This window comes from Cetorhinus maximus, chromosome 22 (assembly GCF_964194155.1).
Source record: "Cetorhinus maximus chromosome 22, sCetMax3.hap1.1, whole genome shotgun sequence".
NCBI classification, from domain to species: domain Eukaryota; kingdom Metazoa; phylum Chordata; class Chondrichthyes; order Lamniformes; family Cetorhinidae; genus Cetorhinus; species Cetorhinus maximus.
The window spans coordinates 30,807,725-30,825,105 of NC_135900.1; the positions used below are offsets into that span (position 1 = coordinate 30,807,725).

Consider the following 17,381-nt stretch of genomic DNA (forward strand, 5'->3'; position numbering starts at 1 on the left):
AAAATCCTGTTAAGTTGTAACAAGTCAACTACAATCAGGTTGCAAAGATTGAATGTAAGTCGAGAAATATTGATATAAAATTTGGGACATAAAATTACAATTCTGTAAATTCATACATTAACTTTGGATGCAATCTGTAAGTTAGATTTTACTGCAGTCCATCCAAATATTACTATTTGTCTTGCTATTAACTAGTTGCTATTAACTTTCTTGCCCAGTGTAGCAACAGATCTTTGCTGCTTGTGTGTAAGTGTATGAGAATGAGAGAGATTTTTATTACTGACTTCCAGATAACTTAAATTGCTAACAGTTCTTTATTTCAGCCAATATTTTTTTAAAATATCTTTGTCTTCACCAACAGATTTTATCATTTCTCTGGGAAGACATCTTAAGCCTTCAGTTACATTTTAAGATCTAATGTAGATTGTCAAATCCATTGATCCTTTAAATAAACATCAACTAGCCAGTGTATTAACATGTTGTTGCACTATGTCATCGAAGAAGATGTCATTAGTGATTGTTTCTACACACCTTTTAGAGGTCAGTTACAAAGCAGTACTGACACATCTTGGATCCGATCAATGGATGGACTGAAGAAAAATGAAAATGGGTGGATGGTGATCTTCTTGTTTAAATCAAAAGTTTCTTATTCCATTTGTAATGTTGACAGCTTTTTGTTTTGCCATTATACCCTTTATTCAATGTAGTATTCTTTGTTTTGAAGGCTGTTGCTCATCTTTGTGATGTTTACGATCATGAAAAAGATGTGATGGAACAAAATGAACAAAATCGTTCACTGCAAGATGAAATTACTGTGCTAAAAATTGAATTGGATCGTGTGCGTGCACGGAATCAGGAGGAACAGGGAAAGTATATGGAACAGATTGAGGCATTAAAAGAAAAGCTAGATGACACAAAAAAGGATTTGAAATTTAACGAAGAAGCTTTAACCCACACAGCTTTACAGTATAATGGTCAACTGAATGCATTAAAGACTGAAACCTCAATGTTGGCTTCCAAGCTTGAACTTGAGAAACAAAATAAGGAAAAACTAGAGACTGAGATAGAAGCTATCCGTTCACAATTGAGCGTAGCACTTCAGGAGCTGGAACGGAGTCAGGCAGCTAAATGTGAATCTGAACAAATTCTTCAAAGGGAACATCATGAGTGGCACCATTCAGATGAAAAACGGAACTATGAAATTTCCAGTCTCCGTGAGACTAATAACAATTTGTCACAGAAATTAAGTAAAGAGGAAGCAAAGGCCAATAACTTAGATTATGAACTTCATCGTGCAACACTTTCTCTTGCTGAGAAAAACCTTTTGCTGGAGAATGCTCAGAGGAACTTGAATCAATCTCAGGCTCAAATAAGTGACCTAGAACATTCCAATCGATTGCAGAAAGAACAGATAAGCAAATTTACAATTCGTCAGGAGTCTATGCAGGAGAGATTGGCCCAAGCTCAAAGCGAAATCATGCTGTTACGGCAGCAGCTTGAAGATGCACAAAACAAAGGTATTATAAAGGAAAAAGCGGTCACTGATGTTCAAGACCGCTTCAGTGACATATTTTCTAAACTTCGAAGAGATAGTGAACGGCAGATAAGTTTGGTGGAAGAGAGGAATAAAGAACTGGTGACCAAGACCATTGAACAAAGAGAACAAATCTGCAAGTTTGAAAATGAGAAGATAGAAAGAGAGGTACTGTGTTGACTAACACTACAATTACTAATTGGTTTTTGTTTCTGCCAATATGAACTTTATTTCTACTAATTTTGGTAGCTTGCTACTAAGAGTGAAAGTAAACTTCCCACAGTAAACTTTATAAGTAAGGGACAAAATACTTTTTTTTGGAAAAAAGGACATACCCCCTCATTCTGCTAATACCCATTTTTATTTCTTCTCCTTAAGGTTTGATGTCATTGTCTGCACTCTACATATTCTAATTTTGATAATATTGTATGGGTTAGTAACTTTCAAACTGAAAATACAAAGAAAGAAATTGTGTATATATAGGGCACCTTTCATTTCCCTAAGCACTTTGTAGCCATAGGATGTCCTGCAAATGTCCTGCCACAGTAAATAGTCACTGTATTTAGCCATAAACTAGAACTAATTTGCACATAACTGTGTTATACAAACACCAAATGAGATAAATGGCCAGTTAAACAGTTTTGCTGATATTATTTGAGGAATAACTGTTGGCATGAACATAGGGAGAACTCCCCTGGTGTTCTTTCAATAGTGCCATGGGATTTTTTTTAATATCCATCAGAGCAGGTGGAGGGTCTGGGTTAGCATTTCTGATTTATTACCTTTCCAAAAGTTAGGTGCCCTTCGTAGGTTTACCATTGTTAGAAATCAATAAGCTTAAACCTATTTAGTATCAAACCTATTTAACCAGTGGGCACTAATGTTGTATTGTAAAGTTCAATTATTGAACAAGGAAATGAAATCAAACGTTTACTGATTTTATTATCACCCAGAAACCTCGTTAAAGGGCCATGGTACAGGACAGCACCAAGGTTGGAAACAATAGGAGAGAAAACCAAATGAGCTAAGAGGTACTGATTGGCTGTTGAGTTTTTCAAAAGACTATAAATTGTAAGAAGAAAGGAAAATTTAAGAAGATGATGAATTCCAGTTTTAAGTTGTGAAAAGAAATGAGTTACATAGTTGAAAATATTGCAATCAGACTTGGGGCAGAATTTTGCCGTTGGCAAGCAGGGGGTGGGGCCCGCTCGTAAAATGACGCGCGGTGATGTTAGGCGGAACCCCCGACGTCATCCCGCCCCATTTAAATTTTCAGGAAGGCGGGCCTACAGCAAAATCAGCTGCGGGCTCGCCGACCTGTCAATGGCCAATTGAGGCCATTGACAGGATCATTTAAACAATTAAAGGACCTGCCCATCCAACCTTAAGGCTGGCGGGACGGCCAGGAGCCCCGGTGGCAAATAGAGAAAACATGAAATCTCATCCACCGGCGGGATGAGGTTTCATGCAGGGTTTTAAAAATTTTAATGAAGTTTTTCTGTAAATTAAAAGCATGTGCCATCTCATGTGACATTGTCACATGAGGGGGACATGTTAGGGAATTTTTTTATTTCTGTTTTAAATATTTTTCAAAGTGGAAGCGATCTCCCTGAGGCTGCACTTAGCCTCAGGGAGATGTGCATTCTTTTGTGTGCATGCGTGAAAGAGCACACTCTCGCTTTTAGGGAATCCCCCCCCCCCCCCCCCCCCCCCTGCCCGCACAGGGAGCGCATAGCGCTTCCCGCCGGACGTCACGCTGAGCAGGCCTTAATTGGCCCGCCCACGTAAAATGGCGGTGTGGCCCGCTTCGCTTGCGGGGATTGGCTCCCCGCCCGCCGGAGATTGGGTCGAGCCCGCTCGCCCGACAGGCAGAAAATTCTGCCCTTGGTTTCTAAGCATTGAGTATACAGGGAGCAAGAAAAGGAGGTAGGGTGGTGTACCTGAAGCTTAGGATTCACAAGAGAAAGAAGTTTGGAAAAGCAAATGCCATTCTCTCAGCACTCTCCAAAGGGCCTATCAGAGCACTCATTGCTGCCTCCTCGTGAACAGGAACCCTAACCGACCCCATCCTCCTCCCTCAATAACTTTCTCACCTATCAACCCTCACCAACCTCTGTCCCATCCTGTTCACCGCACCCACCACTGCAGAAATCTCAGAATATCTTGCAAACAAAGACCATCTCATATTTGATTGTATTGATATCCTGCCTTTGACCAAAACTTTGCTTAAAGCTGGTGACAACTTGCCTCTTACCAAAGACTAACAACCCAATATCAATTTTCTCCTTGAGCCTCATTCAACCATTCATTGGTGGTTGTAGACTCCATCTCAACTTCCTTTGACCTCTGTCCTTTGAATCCATTGCATCCTAAAATTCTTCCTTGATATAAGCTCTTCTATTTGTATTCATGGACAACTCCTTGACCTCATTTTCTGCTGTGTCTCTATTCCTGTTGCCTTGATCACTGCCACAACCATCTTCATCTTCAACTTTGTAGTCCTTATAAAAGTCCAAGTGTACAGAGCATTTCTCATCACCAAACTCCTGCGCTGCAGTGAGACCTAGATTTTGAATCAACGACACATAAAGCGCTAGAGAAATTCCATCAGCAGTGCATCCGCCGAATCCTCCGGATTCAATGTGAGGACAGTCTAACAAATGCTAGTGTCCTTCTTGAAGCCTGTTCCACAAACATTCAGGCAAAACTCCTGCAAAATTAATTTTGATGGACTGGACACTGTGTCCACATGGCCGAAAAGTACATCCACCACCAGGTCCTGTTCTCTCAACTCTCAAATGGCCAGCGTTCCAGGAGAGAGCAAATAAAATGGTTCTAAGACACTCTGAAGCCCTTCTGGAAGCACGACATCATTAATATTATTGTCTGGGAGTAGCTTGCTACCAACTGTTCAAAATGGTGAAAACTTGTCCATCAAGCCGCATCATGCTTTGAGTCACAACATCTTCACGATGAGGCAAATCCGGGGCAGAGAAGGAAAGAAAAGAGAAGCAAATCCTTTCATTCCGGATCCCCCTACCTCATGCAATATCCTGCCCCATGTGTCCAAAGATCTGTAGGTCAAGAAGTGGCCTGTTCAGTCACATGAAGACCCATGGCAGAAACACATGACCCTTAGTAGGTGTCATCTTTGAATCATGGGACAGGCAACGATTATTCACGTCCACTTACTGTCTTCAAATCCATCACTAAAGTTGGCTAAATCACATCAATCTGACCAGGTGCCATTCTTTGTTACCAAAACTTCCCACTACTCTTGTGGTCATTCTGAAGAGCAAAGATCCTTGGCATCTTTTCTCTACCACCACTACTTCTTTATACCCCTTTCTCCTGCTCTCTCCACCATCCTGTCCAACAGCAAATAGAGCTCATACACTTCTTTGTACAAAGATAGAGACTGGTCAGCTATCTCTGCTGCTTCCTCTTAAATAGAATTACATGGAAATTACTGTGTGCTGTTTATTTTTTGCATTCCTATCAAAACTTTTCATAATTCTAAAGACCTCTGTTGGGTTACCCCTCGGCCTTCTCTCCTCCCTACTCTAGTGATAGACTCCATCTCTCTCTACTTGCTCTTCCGTATCTCCCAAGCTTATCTTGTCCATGAGACTCACCTCCTATCTCTTGACCCCCGTTTCTGTTAAGTTGCTGAATACCCAGCTTCATTCCCTGGTCCTTTCCCAGCTGACATTGTAAATAGTTCTCTCTTCGAAGGCACTGTTGGTTAATACTTTAGGTTAAAGCAATGGATTGAATTAATCAGGGTAGCTGCAGGATTCTTGCAAAATCAAAATGTGGTTATGATCTGAAATTGTTGAACTCAATTTTCTTGCAGGTGGACTGATAGCGATGCTTACTAGTGTCATACTGCCAATGATTTGTTTGTATGTAATAACATTACAGAGCACTTTGTAGCAGTGGGAGCAGAATCCCAAAGCCTGATAAGAACGTGATATGGTATGGGTCTAAAAGCAATATCACCATTGTGAAAAAGAGCATCATCTACTCAGACAAATGTATTCAAGTTCTGGTAAAATGCTGGGAGACAAAGGGGAATACAGGTGGCAAGCCATGCTGACAGTGTATAAAGGTAGCACATCAGCATGCAGGAGCTGGATCCTCCACACGAGAAAAAAACCTCATTTTGCATAGCTCCCAGGACAGAGATAATTATCACCGTGATAAAAACAAAAAACTACTGCGGATGCTGGAAATCCAAAACAAAAACAGAATTACCTGGAAAAACTCAGCAGGTCTGGCAGCATCGGCGGAGAAGAAAAGAGTTTACGTTTCGAGTCCTCATGACCCTTCAGCAGAACTCAGTTCTGCTGAAGGGTCATGAGGACTCGAAACGTCAACTCTTTTCTTCTCTGCCGATGCTGCCAGACCTGCTTAGTTTTTCCAGGTAATACTATCACCGTTTTAGCTTCATGGCAATTGTTGCATACACTAAGTCCCCATTTAACGTTAGCTCACTTAATGTTGTTTCACTTCAGAACCCTTAATAATAAAGTAGTGACAATATATCCATTTAGTGTTGCCAGTTTAACTTTAATGTTTTTGTTTCAGATTTCCAGCATCCACACTATTTTGCTTTTAACTTTAACGTCGTTTGCCACAGACTTCCTCTTCTGTAGCCTGCATGCGCACATGATCTTTTCCCCTAGCACTTTCGCCCTTGTCTTCAGTCTCTCTTCTCCCCCACTGAACCTCCCGGCCTTGCCTCCTTGATGTGCCTCCCGCTCTCTTCTTACCTTAGTCCTCAGGATTCTTGCCTCAGTCCCTTCTACTGGCTCCTGTTCTGAATTAGTAATGAGGTCCTGGCTCCATCTAGTGGCAGAAATTGGTCAGTGCAGGTAGTCCTTGGGACTTCAGCTGTTACCGGCATGAACCAACTTCTGCCACTAGATGGAGCCTAGTCACATACTGCACTGCAGGTGAGTAATTTTTTTATAACTTTTTTTGCATTTATTGTATATCGTATTTCTTTTACATTTAATGATGTACTTTATTTTGCAAGTTATTTCAGCTGGGAATGTACAGTGTTGCACATGTATGGTATAATATTTCAACTTTGGTTTTTCCAAGCAAGAACCTAACTCTGGTTTTAACATTGATTCATAAAGGAACCTATGATTCACTTAAAGTTTTGGCTGCGTTCCTGAAAATCATGACTTTAAGTGAGGACTGTATTGTGTTCTTACTGCTGCGATCCGTGTTGCTACTTTGCATTTATGCTTGAAGCCTCTCATTTAAAATAAGTTTAAATTGATATCAATATACTAGTTTGAACCCAAATTATATTTGGAGATATGGTACAGCAATGCCTAATGCATTTCCTGCTCCATTGACCCAACCCAATCCCTCTAAACTGCTGAATATCCATCTTCTCCTCCTGTCCCCCATGCTAACTAACGTTATAAATGTTTTATCTATGGTACTGTCCCACTTAAAGGCTATCAACTCCTTCTCAAAAGAAATCCCAACCTCAACCATCTTCTCCTTGCAAACTATCACTCCATCTCCAAGAACTGTGGAGAGGAAAGGAACCTTTGAACCTCTCCAAGTAGACTTCTGACCCTCTGACAGCACTAAAATGATCCTAACCAAAATCACAAATGTTTTTTTCTGTGACCATGATGTAATAGTCCTCCTCGTTCTCCGCAGCTTATTAGTAACCTTTAACATTGTTGGCCAAACCATCCTCCTTGAATACTTTTCCTCCATTCTCTAATTAGCAGGATCACTCTACCTTGTTTTCCCCACTTGTGTATCTGCTGGAAGCCAGAGCACCTACAGCAATGGCTTCTCTTCCTGTTCTGCAGCATTACCTACAGAGTCCTCCAAGGAATAGACCTTGGCTCCATCTTCCTCATTTGCATCTTACCCTTTGACAACATCATCCATGAATGTGGGATGGGCTTTCACAAATATTCTGATGATACCTACTCTGCCAGTCCACCACCTCTCTCAATTGGTTCACAACCTCAGTTATAGGACTGCTTATCCAATATTCAATCTTGGATGAGCTGCAACTTCCTCCAGTTAAAGATTAGAAAGACTGAAGTTACTGTCTTTAACTTCTGACACAAACACCATTTCTCACTGGAAAGCAGAATACTGCAGGTGCTGGAAATCTGAAACAAAAGCAAAAAATGCTGGAAACTCTCAGGTCCAGCACCATCCATGGCGAGAGAAACAGTGCCAACTCCCCAGGTCAATAACCTTTCATCAGAATGATACCCTCGCCACTGATTCCAGTCCCCAGCCCCACTGATCATTGTCTCAGGCTGAGCCACATTGTTAGCACTCTTGATGCCCTATTCATTCCTGAACTAAGCTACCAACTCTATATGCTCTCCATCACAAAGAGAGCATACTTTCACCTCCGTAACATCACCTATCTCTGCCCTGTCTCAGTCTGCTGCTGAAACCCTTAACCATGCGTTTGTGACCTCCAGATTCAGCTATTCCAGTGTATTCCTGGCCAATCTCCTATTTTCTCCCTGTTCTGTAAATTTCAACTCATGCCAAACTATGTTGCCTGTATTTCATCCTGCATTAAGTGTCGCTGATGTATTATTATGCCCCTGCTGACTTAGATTAGTTCCCAATCCCCCTCTTGTTTTAGATAGGATCATAGGAATTGCTAGATGAAAATAAATCATCTGATAGTCGCATGAAACAATGATAATCAGGTTGTTCATTGATTATGACATTCATTCTCTCTCAATTCATCCACAACATACATAAGCTCATATGACGTAGGAGCAGAAGCAGGCAATTCGGCCCATCGAGTCTGCTCCACCAATCAATGAAATCATGGCTGATCTGATAATCCTCAACTCCACTTTCCTGCCTTTTCCCCATAACCCTCAATTCCCTTACTGATTACAAGTCTGTCTATCTCAGCCTTGAATATTCTTAACGATCCAGCCTCCACAGCCCTCTGCGGTAAAGAATTCCACAGATTCACTACCCTCTGAGAAAAGAAATTCCTCCTCATCTCTATCTTAAATGGGCGACCCCTTACTCTGAGATTATGCCCTCTCGTCCTTGACTCTTCCACAAGAGAAAACAACCTCTCAGCATTTACTCTGTCAAGCCCCCTAAGAATCTTATATGTTTCAATAAGGTTGCCTCTCATTCTTCTAAACTCCAATGAGTACAGGTCCAACCTATTCAAATTCTCCTCATAAGAAAATCCCTCCATACCCAGTGAACCTTCTCTGGACTGCCCTCAATGCCAGTATATCTTTCCTTAGATAAGGGGACCAAAACTGTTCACAGTATTCTAGGTGTGGTCTACCTTGTATAGTACCTTGTAAAGTTTTAGCAAGACTTCCCTATTTTTATACTTCATTCCTATACATCTAGACATGACATGAGGAAAACTCCAGTGGTGGAGAATTTTGGGAACCGTAACTCCAAAGTCAGCTGTTCCTCCCAACCATGCTACGATTGGGTAGTGAGTCTGTGGAATTCTTTATTCTGTAGGGGCTGGGTCATTAAGCATATCCAAGGCTGAGATAGACAGATTTTTAATGAGTAAGAGAATCAAGGGTTATGGGGAAAAGGCAGAAAAGTGGAGTTGAGGATTGTCAGATCAGCCATGATCTCATTGAATAGTGGAGCAGACTCGATGGGCCGAATGGCCTACTTCTGTTCCTATGTTTTATGTCTGTTGTGGACGAATTTAGAGAGATCGAATGCCATAATGAATCAACAATAAGCATGCTACCATATCACATGTTGTTCCTCACGTTACTTCTATATATTTCCTTAAATTGAAAATTTTCATTCCAGCTCTCCAAAACCTCTCCCATCAAACTCTCCATTACTTTGACTTTGGCCTTTTCTCTTTCTCCCGTTGCCCACACACTTCACACTCAGAATTTTCCTCCCTAAGCCCTTCCATTTCTCCACCTCCTCTTCCTCTGTCGCCTGTAAAATTAAACTCTTTGACCAAGTTTTTGGTCACCTCTCCTAATATGGCCTCCTGCATCCCAGAGCCTGTTAAAGCACTTTGGGACACATTTCTATGTTAAAGGTGCTATATGAACAAAAGTTGTTATTGTCATATGCTGATCACTGAGAACATTCTTCTTTAGACCACATTGAGGCAGCTTCAACAAGAGCTCGCTGATGCACTGAAGAAACTCTCAATGTCAGAGGCCTCTCTGGAAGTGACCACACGCTATCGCAATGAAATGGAAGAAGAGAAAGCACGTATGCAGAAGCATTTAGACAAGCTGAAGGTTGAGGTAAATCTGTTCATCAAGCGATAAACTAAAGTAAAATTAAATATAAAATATTGCTCCAGTAATATTGGGATCCTGTTACTCATTTGGATTGCTTTAATGAAAACTATTTTAAAATATCAAACTCTGAACAGTTCACAAAATTGCTAATTATTGTTTATCAATATATTTCACTAGGCCACAAGTAGGATGCAATGTTCTGTATGTAAGAATGGCCATCACGGGACAATTCTCATAGAACTGCACTATATCCTTTAGATGGAAATCTTAAAATGTATCAAATTCTTTTTTAAGAGAAAGCATTTAATTATTTTGATCAGCATGCTACAAAATTATGTTTTGAACAAGAGATGTCTCCTTAGCAACCTGTGAATACACTGAAGAAAAAAAAGTTACATTTATGCAATGCCTTTCCCATCTTAGGAGGATCCAAAGTGCTTCATAGCCAATAAAGTACTTTTGAAGTCTAGACACTATTTTGATGTAAGGAAGCATGGCAGCTAATTTGCACACAGGCCACACAAAGAGTAATTAAATAAGTGACCAGCTATTTTAGGCCTTAGGCGTCAGCCCTGAAAAAGAGGAGCATTTGTCCAGTGTCCTGGTCAAGCTGGTACTGGAAACAGATTGTCTGATTGTTTATCTTATTTCTGTTTGTGGGATCTTGATGCCACAAATTGGCCATCCCTTTTCCCAACATTACAACAATGGTTACATTTCAAAAGTGCTTCAACTGGCTATGAAGTTTTTTGGGATGTCCTAAGAATGTGAAAGACACTATATAAATGTAAGCTAATTTTTTATTTTCTCAGCTGGTCTCTTTGATACCTCTAAAGAAAAGATCCATATATGATCTCCAAATGAACTTTTGTTAGCATAACCAAGTTCTGATAATTATTCCAATTACAGCAAATTGCTTGCTGGGGAGTACATCTGATACCCCAATGTGTTTCCTGTTATGCAAAAACTGGAAAATATTACACCAGATGACTTGTATTAAAAACAGAAAATGTTGAAGATACTCAGCAGATCAGACAGTATCTGTGGAGAGAGAAACACAAAGCTAAAATTTCATAACTGATGAAAGGTTGAGAAGAGATAATCTTATACCTAAAGCAGTTAATTCACAGATATGAGAAACACGTTCACTATTGACAAACCATCCAAAGTGCACCATTGTCTGCTGGGCAGCCTGAAAATATTCCCTCTGATCTGCGCAGCAAACCAAAACTCTTGAGTGGTTTTGCTTATGCAACAGGTGATCTGCAAGGCTTCCATTTGCAAAATTCAAACATCTTAATGAAAAATCGCTGGATGATGGTCAGCACCAACAGCACATCGTGTTATAATTTCTTTTCAAATATCTGCAAGCATTCTGACTCAGCACATCTTTTTCCACGAATGTAAATGACAGCATGTAATAGGGGACAATCTGGACATATTTACTAAGTTAAAAGATTTCCAGTTGTGGAAAACTCAAGTGCCTGGAGTTTCCGCTACAATTCACAATTTGTCTCAAATCAGCTAAACCAGGGCAAAAGATTGAGGAATTTCAAGTGTAAATTATGTTCAATGTAAATAGAGTTTCTCCGATATTTGCACTGATTTAAAAAAAAAATCACGACGGAAATATTTAACGATGGAAATTTTTTACTTAAAACTTAAATGGCCAGCACCATTGGAAATCTTTTAACTTAGTACATATGCCCAGATTTTCCCCTATTACATGCTGTCATTTACATTCATGAAAAAAGATGTGCTGAGTCAGGTTGCTTGCAGATACTTGAAAAGGAACTCAAAAGTTCCCACACTGGCTGAGCACAAGTCGGCCCTGTTAAGTTACCCCACTTGCGTGGCCGCACAAACTATTTCAAAGGTCCTTTGCACCTAACTGAATAAGCCGCACACAACACACACAAAATTAGAGACTATGTTGCAGCCAGCAGACTGTCCCAAATGCTGTCCCATAACATGATTGTTACATAAATGTAGATTTTAAAAGGTTTTTTTTTTAAAGTCTAATTAGAATATTTGTACTAAGTAGCACATCTTTGTCTTGCAGCTTCAGGAGACACAAGATGAGTACATGCAATCAGAGAGGAAAATCCAGCAGTTACAGAATGCGCTGGATGATAAAGAACGTGATGTGACCGCAACCTCCCAAAAAATGCAAGAGGTTTTGTCAGCTTCTTCACGGACAAAGGAGGCTGCAAAGCAACTTGAAGAACATGTACAACGGTAATTGATGGCAACTAGGAATTTGTAATGAGACTTGTAATAAAATTGAAAAGACTTCAGGGTGCAACTGCATTGTTCAGTCTAATAAACAACTTGGCCAATCATTTTCATTTTGGGCGTAATTAGCGATCCAGATGCAATTTTCATGGAAAATTGTGCTAGTTTCCAAAGTGATTTTTTTTTTGCTCAAGCTTCAACTCAAGCACACTTGCATATCGTTGGGGCATTGAATGAATGAGCACAATTGGGTGGGGGTTTTTGAATATAATTTTTGAAAAATATGAATTTTTGATTAAAAAATATAACTTGATATCAGTTCTATTAGCATAGTTAAATATTGGTATTGTCACAAAAAGTATTTTTAATCAATGTCTAGTCCAACACCTAAAATAATAACTCGATTTTAAAGAACTGAAAATTAGTTTTAAAAGCTATACAGAGCCATTTATTAGCTACATTAGAAAAAAATAGTCAGTCTCTTAGTAAATTGAAAGAAATGTAAAATCTTTTTTAAAAAGCACCTAAAAGAAATTAGGTTAATTTTAAGACCTCTTCAAAGGTTGGCAAATAGGTGTAATTAGTGGAAACTCATAATGGTGGTTAATTCGATCTTGGGGCCTGGCCAATTTTGTTGGCAAGGCCAACTTCCATCGTGATGTTTTTTTTAAACCAGTGCAAAATATCGGAGAAACTCTATTTACATTGAACATAATTTACACTTGAAATTCCTCGATCTTTTGCGCTGGTTTAGCTGATTTGAGACAAATTGCGAATTGTAGCGGAAACTCCAGGCACTTGAGTTTTCCACATTTGGAAATCTTTTGACTTAGTAAATGTATCCAGATTGTCCCCTGTTACATGCTGTCATTTACATTCGTGGAAAAATATGTGCTAAGTCAGAATGCTTGCAGATATTTGAAAAGAAATTATAACAGCATGTGCTGACCATCATCCAATGATTTCTCATTAAGATGTTTGAATTTTGCAAATAGAAGCCTTGCAGACCACCTGTTGCATAAACAAAACCACTCAAAATTTTTCTAAGGTATAAAGTGGGAAAATGTGAGGTTCTCCACTTTGGCAGAAAGAATAGAAAAGCAGAATATTATCTAAATAAAGACACACTGCAGAATGCTGTGGTACAGAGGGATCTGGGGATCATCGTACATGAATCACAAAAAGCCAGCATGCATGTACAGCAAGTGATTAGGATGTCAAATGGAATGTTGGCCTTTATTGCAAGGAGGATAGAGTATAAAAGCAGGAAAGCCTTGCTACAACTGTAGAGGGCATTGGTGAGTCCGCACCTAGAGTACTGCGTAGTGTCTGGTCTCATTACTTGAGGAGGGATATACTTGCATTGGGGGCAGTTCAAAGAGGGTTCATTAGGTTGATTCCTGGGTGAAGGGGTGTCTTATGAGGAAAGGTTGAGCAGGTTGGGCCTGTACTCATCAGAGTTTAGAAGAACGAGAGGTGATCTCATTGAGACATATAGGATCTAAGTGTGCTTGACAGGCTAGATGCTGCGAGAATGTTTCCCCTTTTGGAGGAATCTAAGGGAGTCTCCCATTTAAGATGGAAATGAGGAGAAATGTCTTCTTTCAGAGGGTTTGTTAATCTTTGGAATTCTCTACCCCAGCGGCTGAGTCATTGAATATATTCAAAGTTGAGTTATATTTTTGATCAACGTCAGACAGGAAAGTAGAGTTAAGGCCACAATCAGACTAGCCATGATTTTATCTAATGGTGGAGCAGGCTCGAGAGGCCAAATGTCCAATTCCTGCTTCTGTTTCTTAAGTTCTAAAGTGTTAGTTAATTGTCAAGTGATGGGGATTTTTACAGTTTCATTCTGAACAACCGTACAAACTTAAAAATTGATTAAGGCATTAAAATGTAAGACTACCTTTCTTACATCTATTTACTGTTTCAGATTGGAGATTGAAAATGCAAAATTGGAGTCTGTCGCAAAACAGCAGACAAACAAATCTGAATTGATGGAGAAAGAACTTCAAGATACTGTGTCAGTAAGTATGAATGTCTCATGACACAAGACAACATCCACAGTAAAAATAAAATTTTCTAAATGTAAACAGTGCTAGCCAGTTTTTATGAATTGTTGTATTTGAAATACCCTGCGGTCAAGGTAACTGGAAGTTGGTGCATTTAGTGTAGATCTTGTTCGACAGCCTATCCACAGAAATAAAGATAGAGGAGTTGAGGAAGGAAAGGGTCAGAGATGGACCATGTGAAGGCTATGGAAGAGTGGAAATTAGAAGTGAAGTTGATAAAACTTTCCAGTTCAATGCAAGAGTAGTAAATGGCACCAATGCAATCATCATTGTACCAGAAAAACAGATGGGGGAAAGAGACCTCAATAAGACTGGGATAAAAAATAGTCTACATATCCCACAAAAGGCAGGCAGAGCTCGGACCCATGCATGTTCCCATAGCAATGCTTATTTGGAGGAAGTGAAGGAGTCAGGAAAAGTTGCTCAGTGCAAGAACAAGTTCAGCCAGGTTGGAGGAGGGTGGTGAGAAACAACAGCATGATGTTCAGTGTTGTAGTCATGGTCTAGTTAGAGGTAAAGGAGGCATCAGAGAGTTGGCATTCAGCTTCTGTAAAGTTAAGGTTGGTTGGGCAACCAGCAATAGTGCCACTCTTTAGTGACAATTTTAAGGTTGGACCTGAGAGAATAAAGTGTTGCAAGTTCCAAGGGTGGTAGGTTAGAATGAGCGGGTAGAACAGAAAATTGAAAAAGATCTGGAGGACATATGCAGGTGGATCGAGAATTCCGAAGGTGAGAGAAAGGGCCCGTTGTGAGATGAAAAGACTTCTCACTAAAGAAGTGGACATGGAGGCAGTAGCATTGGAAGTAGAGTATTGCTGGCTATTGTGAATATACTAAAGTTAGTTCCTGCAATAATGTAATTGAACAAGTTCACTGCATTGTAATTCCTTTTTGCCTCTCCATTCTACGTAGCAATTTTAGCAATTGGGAGAGAATCCAGATGTCTTACTACTCTCCCTTTGTAGCAGTGAAATTCAGAAATTTGCTCCCTGTGATTTGCTGTACATAATGGACAGAAAATTGAGTGGGGACGTGTCTGATATACAAAAAAGTTAGTCAAGTTATCAGAAGTGCAGATTAACAAAACAATCCCCCTGTTTATTTTAGGTTATGACTAATCTTGTGGCTTTATTTCCCATTCTTGTAGTACTGCATTTCTGTCAGTAGATGGTAACGTTGCACTGCATATAATGATCTGTGTAATTGAGGACCATGGAGCGACAAATTGGGCTCATTAGTGTCCTTTTATTTGGCTTAGGAAGTGCCCTTAGAGCTACAAAATGGCATCCACGCCACATGCACACACTTGTGTGGCGAATTGCACTGCATGCCCATATTCATGCAGGCGTTAGCAGGCGTGTTCTATGAGCATCCACTAGAAATATGCAGAATGAGCAGATCATGATACCAATAAGTATGCAACACTGATTTAATGCCAAAGGTGCCATTTTGGACCCCAACGCTCCAACTAACACCCTCTCATAACCTTGCACAGCTGAACAAATGTTCACCAGCAGGAAGTTCCTTCTATTCCACGCCCAGTGCGCCCCCTCAAAAATCAGCACTATTTAAAGAGATCATCAGCTACCTTCCGTTGATTTCTTTTGAATATTGCTATGATTCTACAAGTATGTGGTCCTTCCCATAGTTGTTTCAAATTGGAAAGGTTTACAGGAAATGTTGGGGCAGTTGCTTAAGGACTATTTGCTGTCTTCAAGGTTTCTGCACAAACCAGTTGTTCCCAGATATGGGTGCACTAGTAGGCATTCCCTTTGAAGACTAGTATGATTTGGCGAATGAACACACACACACAGCAGGACAAGCTGCTGAAAGGGGAGAAGGGCTTTTGGCCAGAAGCCATATCTGGTCAGGGTGTTCAGGTACCAATTTTCCGACTTGAGCCTCAGCGAAGAGACGCCTGCACTTCCATAAGAATCCCTCCCTGAAATTTGCAGCCTGCCTGTAGCTATAGTGGCAACCTCAGAGCAGGGCTGGGACCACATTGCCAGTAGCTTATAGAGATGACTGCAGCCATGAAATTTTATGCATTTGGCTCCTTTCAGACTGCAGCTGAAAATATTTGCAAATCTTGCATTTTTCTGACCATTGCTGTTTAAAGGTGGTCATTGGACTGTCTTTTCAGACATTTCATTCTGTCTCACCAGAGACAAGCCAGCGAGCAAGCACCTGAGAATTGCAGTCTTCCCAAGGTGCAGAGTTTTTTTTAGTACATTCACATGATGTGGATGTTGCTGGCAAGGCCAGTATTTTTTTGCAGTACATGTCGCAGGTTTCAGAGGTGCTGTTGTAGCTTGGAAGGTTGATGCAGTGCATCTTGTAGCTTATACACGTTTCAGCCACAATCTGCCAAAGGTGGAGTGAGTGAATGTTAAGATGGTGGATGGGGTGTAAATCAAGCAGGGTGCCTTGTCCTTGGTGAGGCCACTCATCCAGGCAAGTGGAGGGTATTCCATCACACTCCTTCCTAACTTGTGCCTTGTAGATCATGGAAAGACTTCAGGTGGTCACTAGGTGAGTTACTCACTGCAGAAGACCCAGCCCCTCATGGCCATAGTATTTATGTGGCCTGTCAGTTAAGTTTTTGGTCAATGGTGTCCTCCCAGAATGTTGATGTTGAGGGATTTGGTGATGGTAATGCTGTTGAATCTCAAGGAATGGTGGGCAGACTCTTGAACCGGAATTTTACGGCCCCGTCGCAGTGGGGATTGAGCTGAAAAATGGGCAAGCCTTTCTAAATTCCATTGAACGTGAAATCACGCTGCAGTAAAATTCCACCCTTGGGGAAATTGTTGCTGCCTGACCATCTGATGGTTGTTCTGTGGTGAGTGTTACTTGCCGCTTATCAGTCCAAGCCTGAATGTTGTCAAGATCTTTCTACACGAGTGTGGACTGGTTCATTATCTGAAGAGTTGCGAATGGTACTGAATCTTTGAATCATCGGCAAACATCCACACTTCTGGCCTAACGGTGGAGACGAGGTCATTGATGAAGCAGCTGAAGGTGATTGGACATAGAACAATACCCTGAGAAACTCCTGCAAAAATGTCCTGGGGCTGAGGTGATTGGCCTCCAACAATCACAACCACCTTCCTCTGTGCTAAGTATGACTCTAGCCAATGGGCAGATTTTCCCCTGGTTTTCATTGACTTCAATTTTGCAAGGGTTCCTTGATGTTAGTAATTTCCACCTTAATTCTGGAATTCAGTTCTTTGCCCCTGTTTGGACAAATGGTGTATT

At 40.6% G+C, this 17,381-nt stretch overlaps 1 protein-coding gene across 11 annotated transcripts in view; it reads left to right on the top strand.

The window, feature by feature from the left end:
• Nucleotides 1-17,381, top strand: part of ankrd26 (ankyrin repeat domain 26) — a 193,824-nt gene that overhangs the window by 116,071 nt on the left and 60,372 nt on the right. For all 11 annotated transcript variants that reach the window (XR_013580202.1, XM_078568012.1, XM_078568013.1 and 8 more), the window contains 4 exons: nucleotides 725-1,702; nucleotides 9,667-9,819; nucleotides 11,879-12,054; nucleotides 13,985-14,078. Coding sequence is in view for 10 of the 11 variants with exons in the window: in XM_078568012.1 (XP_078424138.1) it covers nucleotides 725-1,702; nucleotides 9,667-9,819; nucleotides 11,879-12,054; nucleotides 13,985-14,078 (1,401 nt within the window). In the remaining variant the exon portion in view is untranslated. The remainder of the gene's footprint in view (nucleotides 1-724; nucleotides 1,703-9,666; nucleotides 9,820-11,878; nucleotides 12,055-13,984; nucleotides 14,079-17,381) is intronic.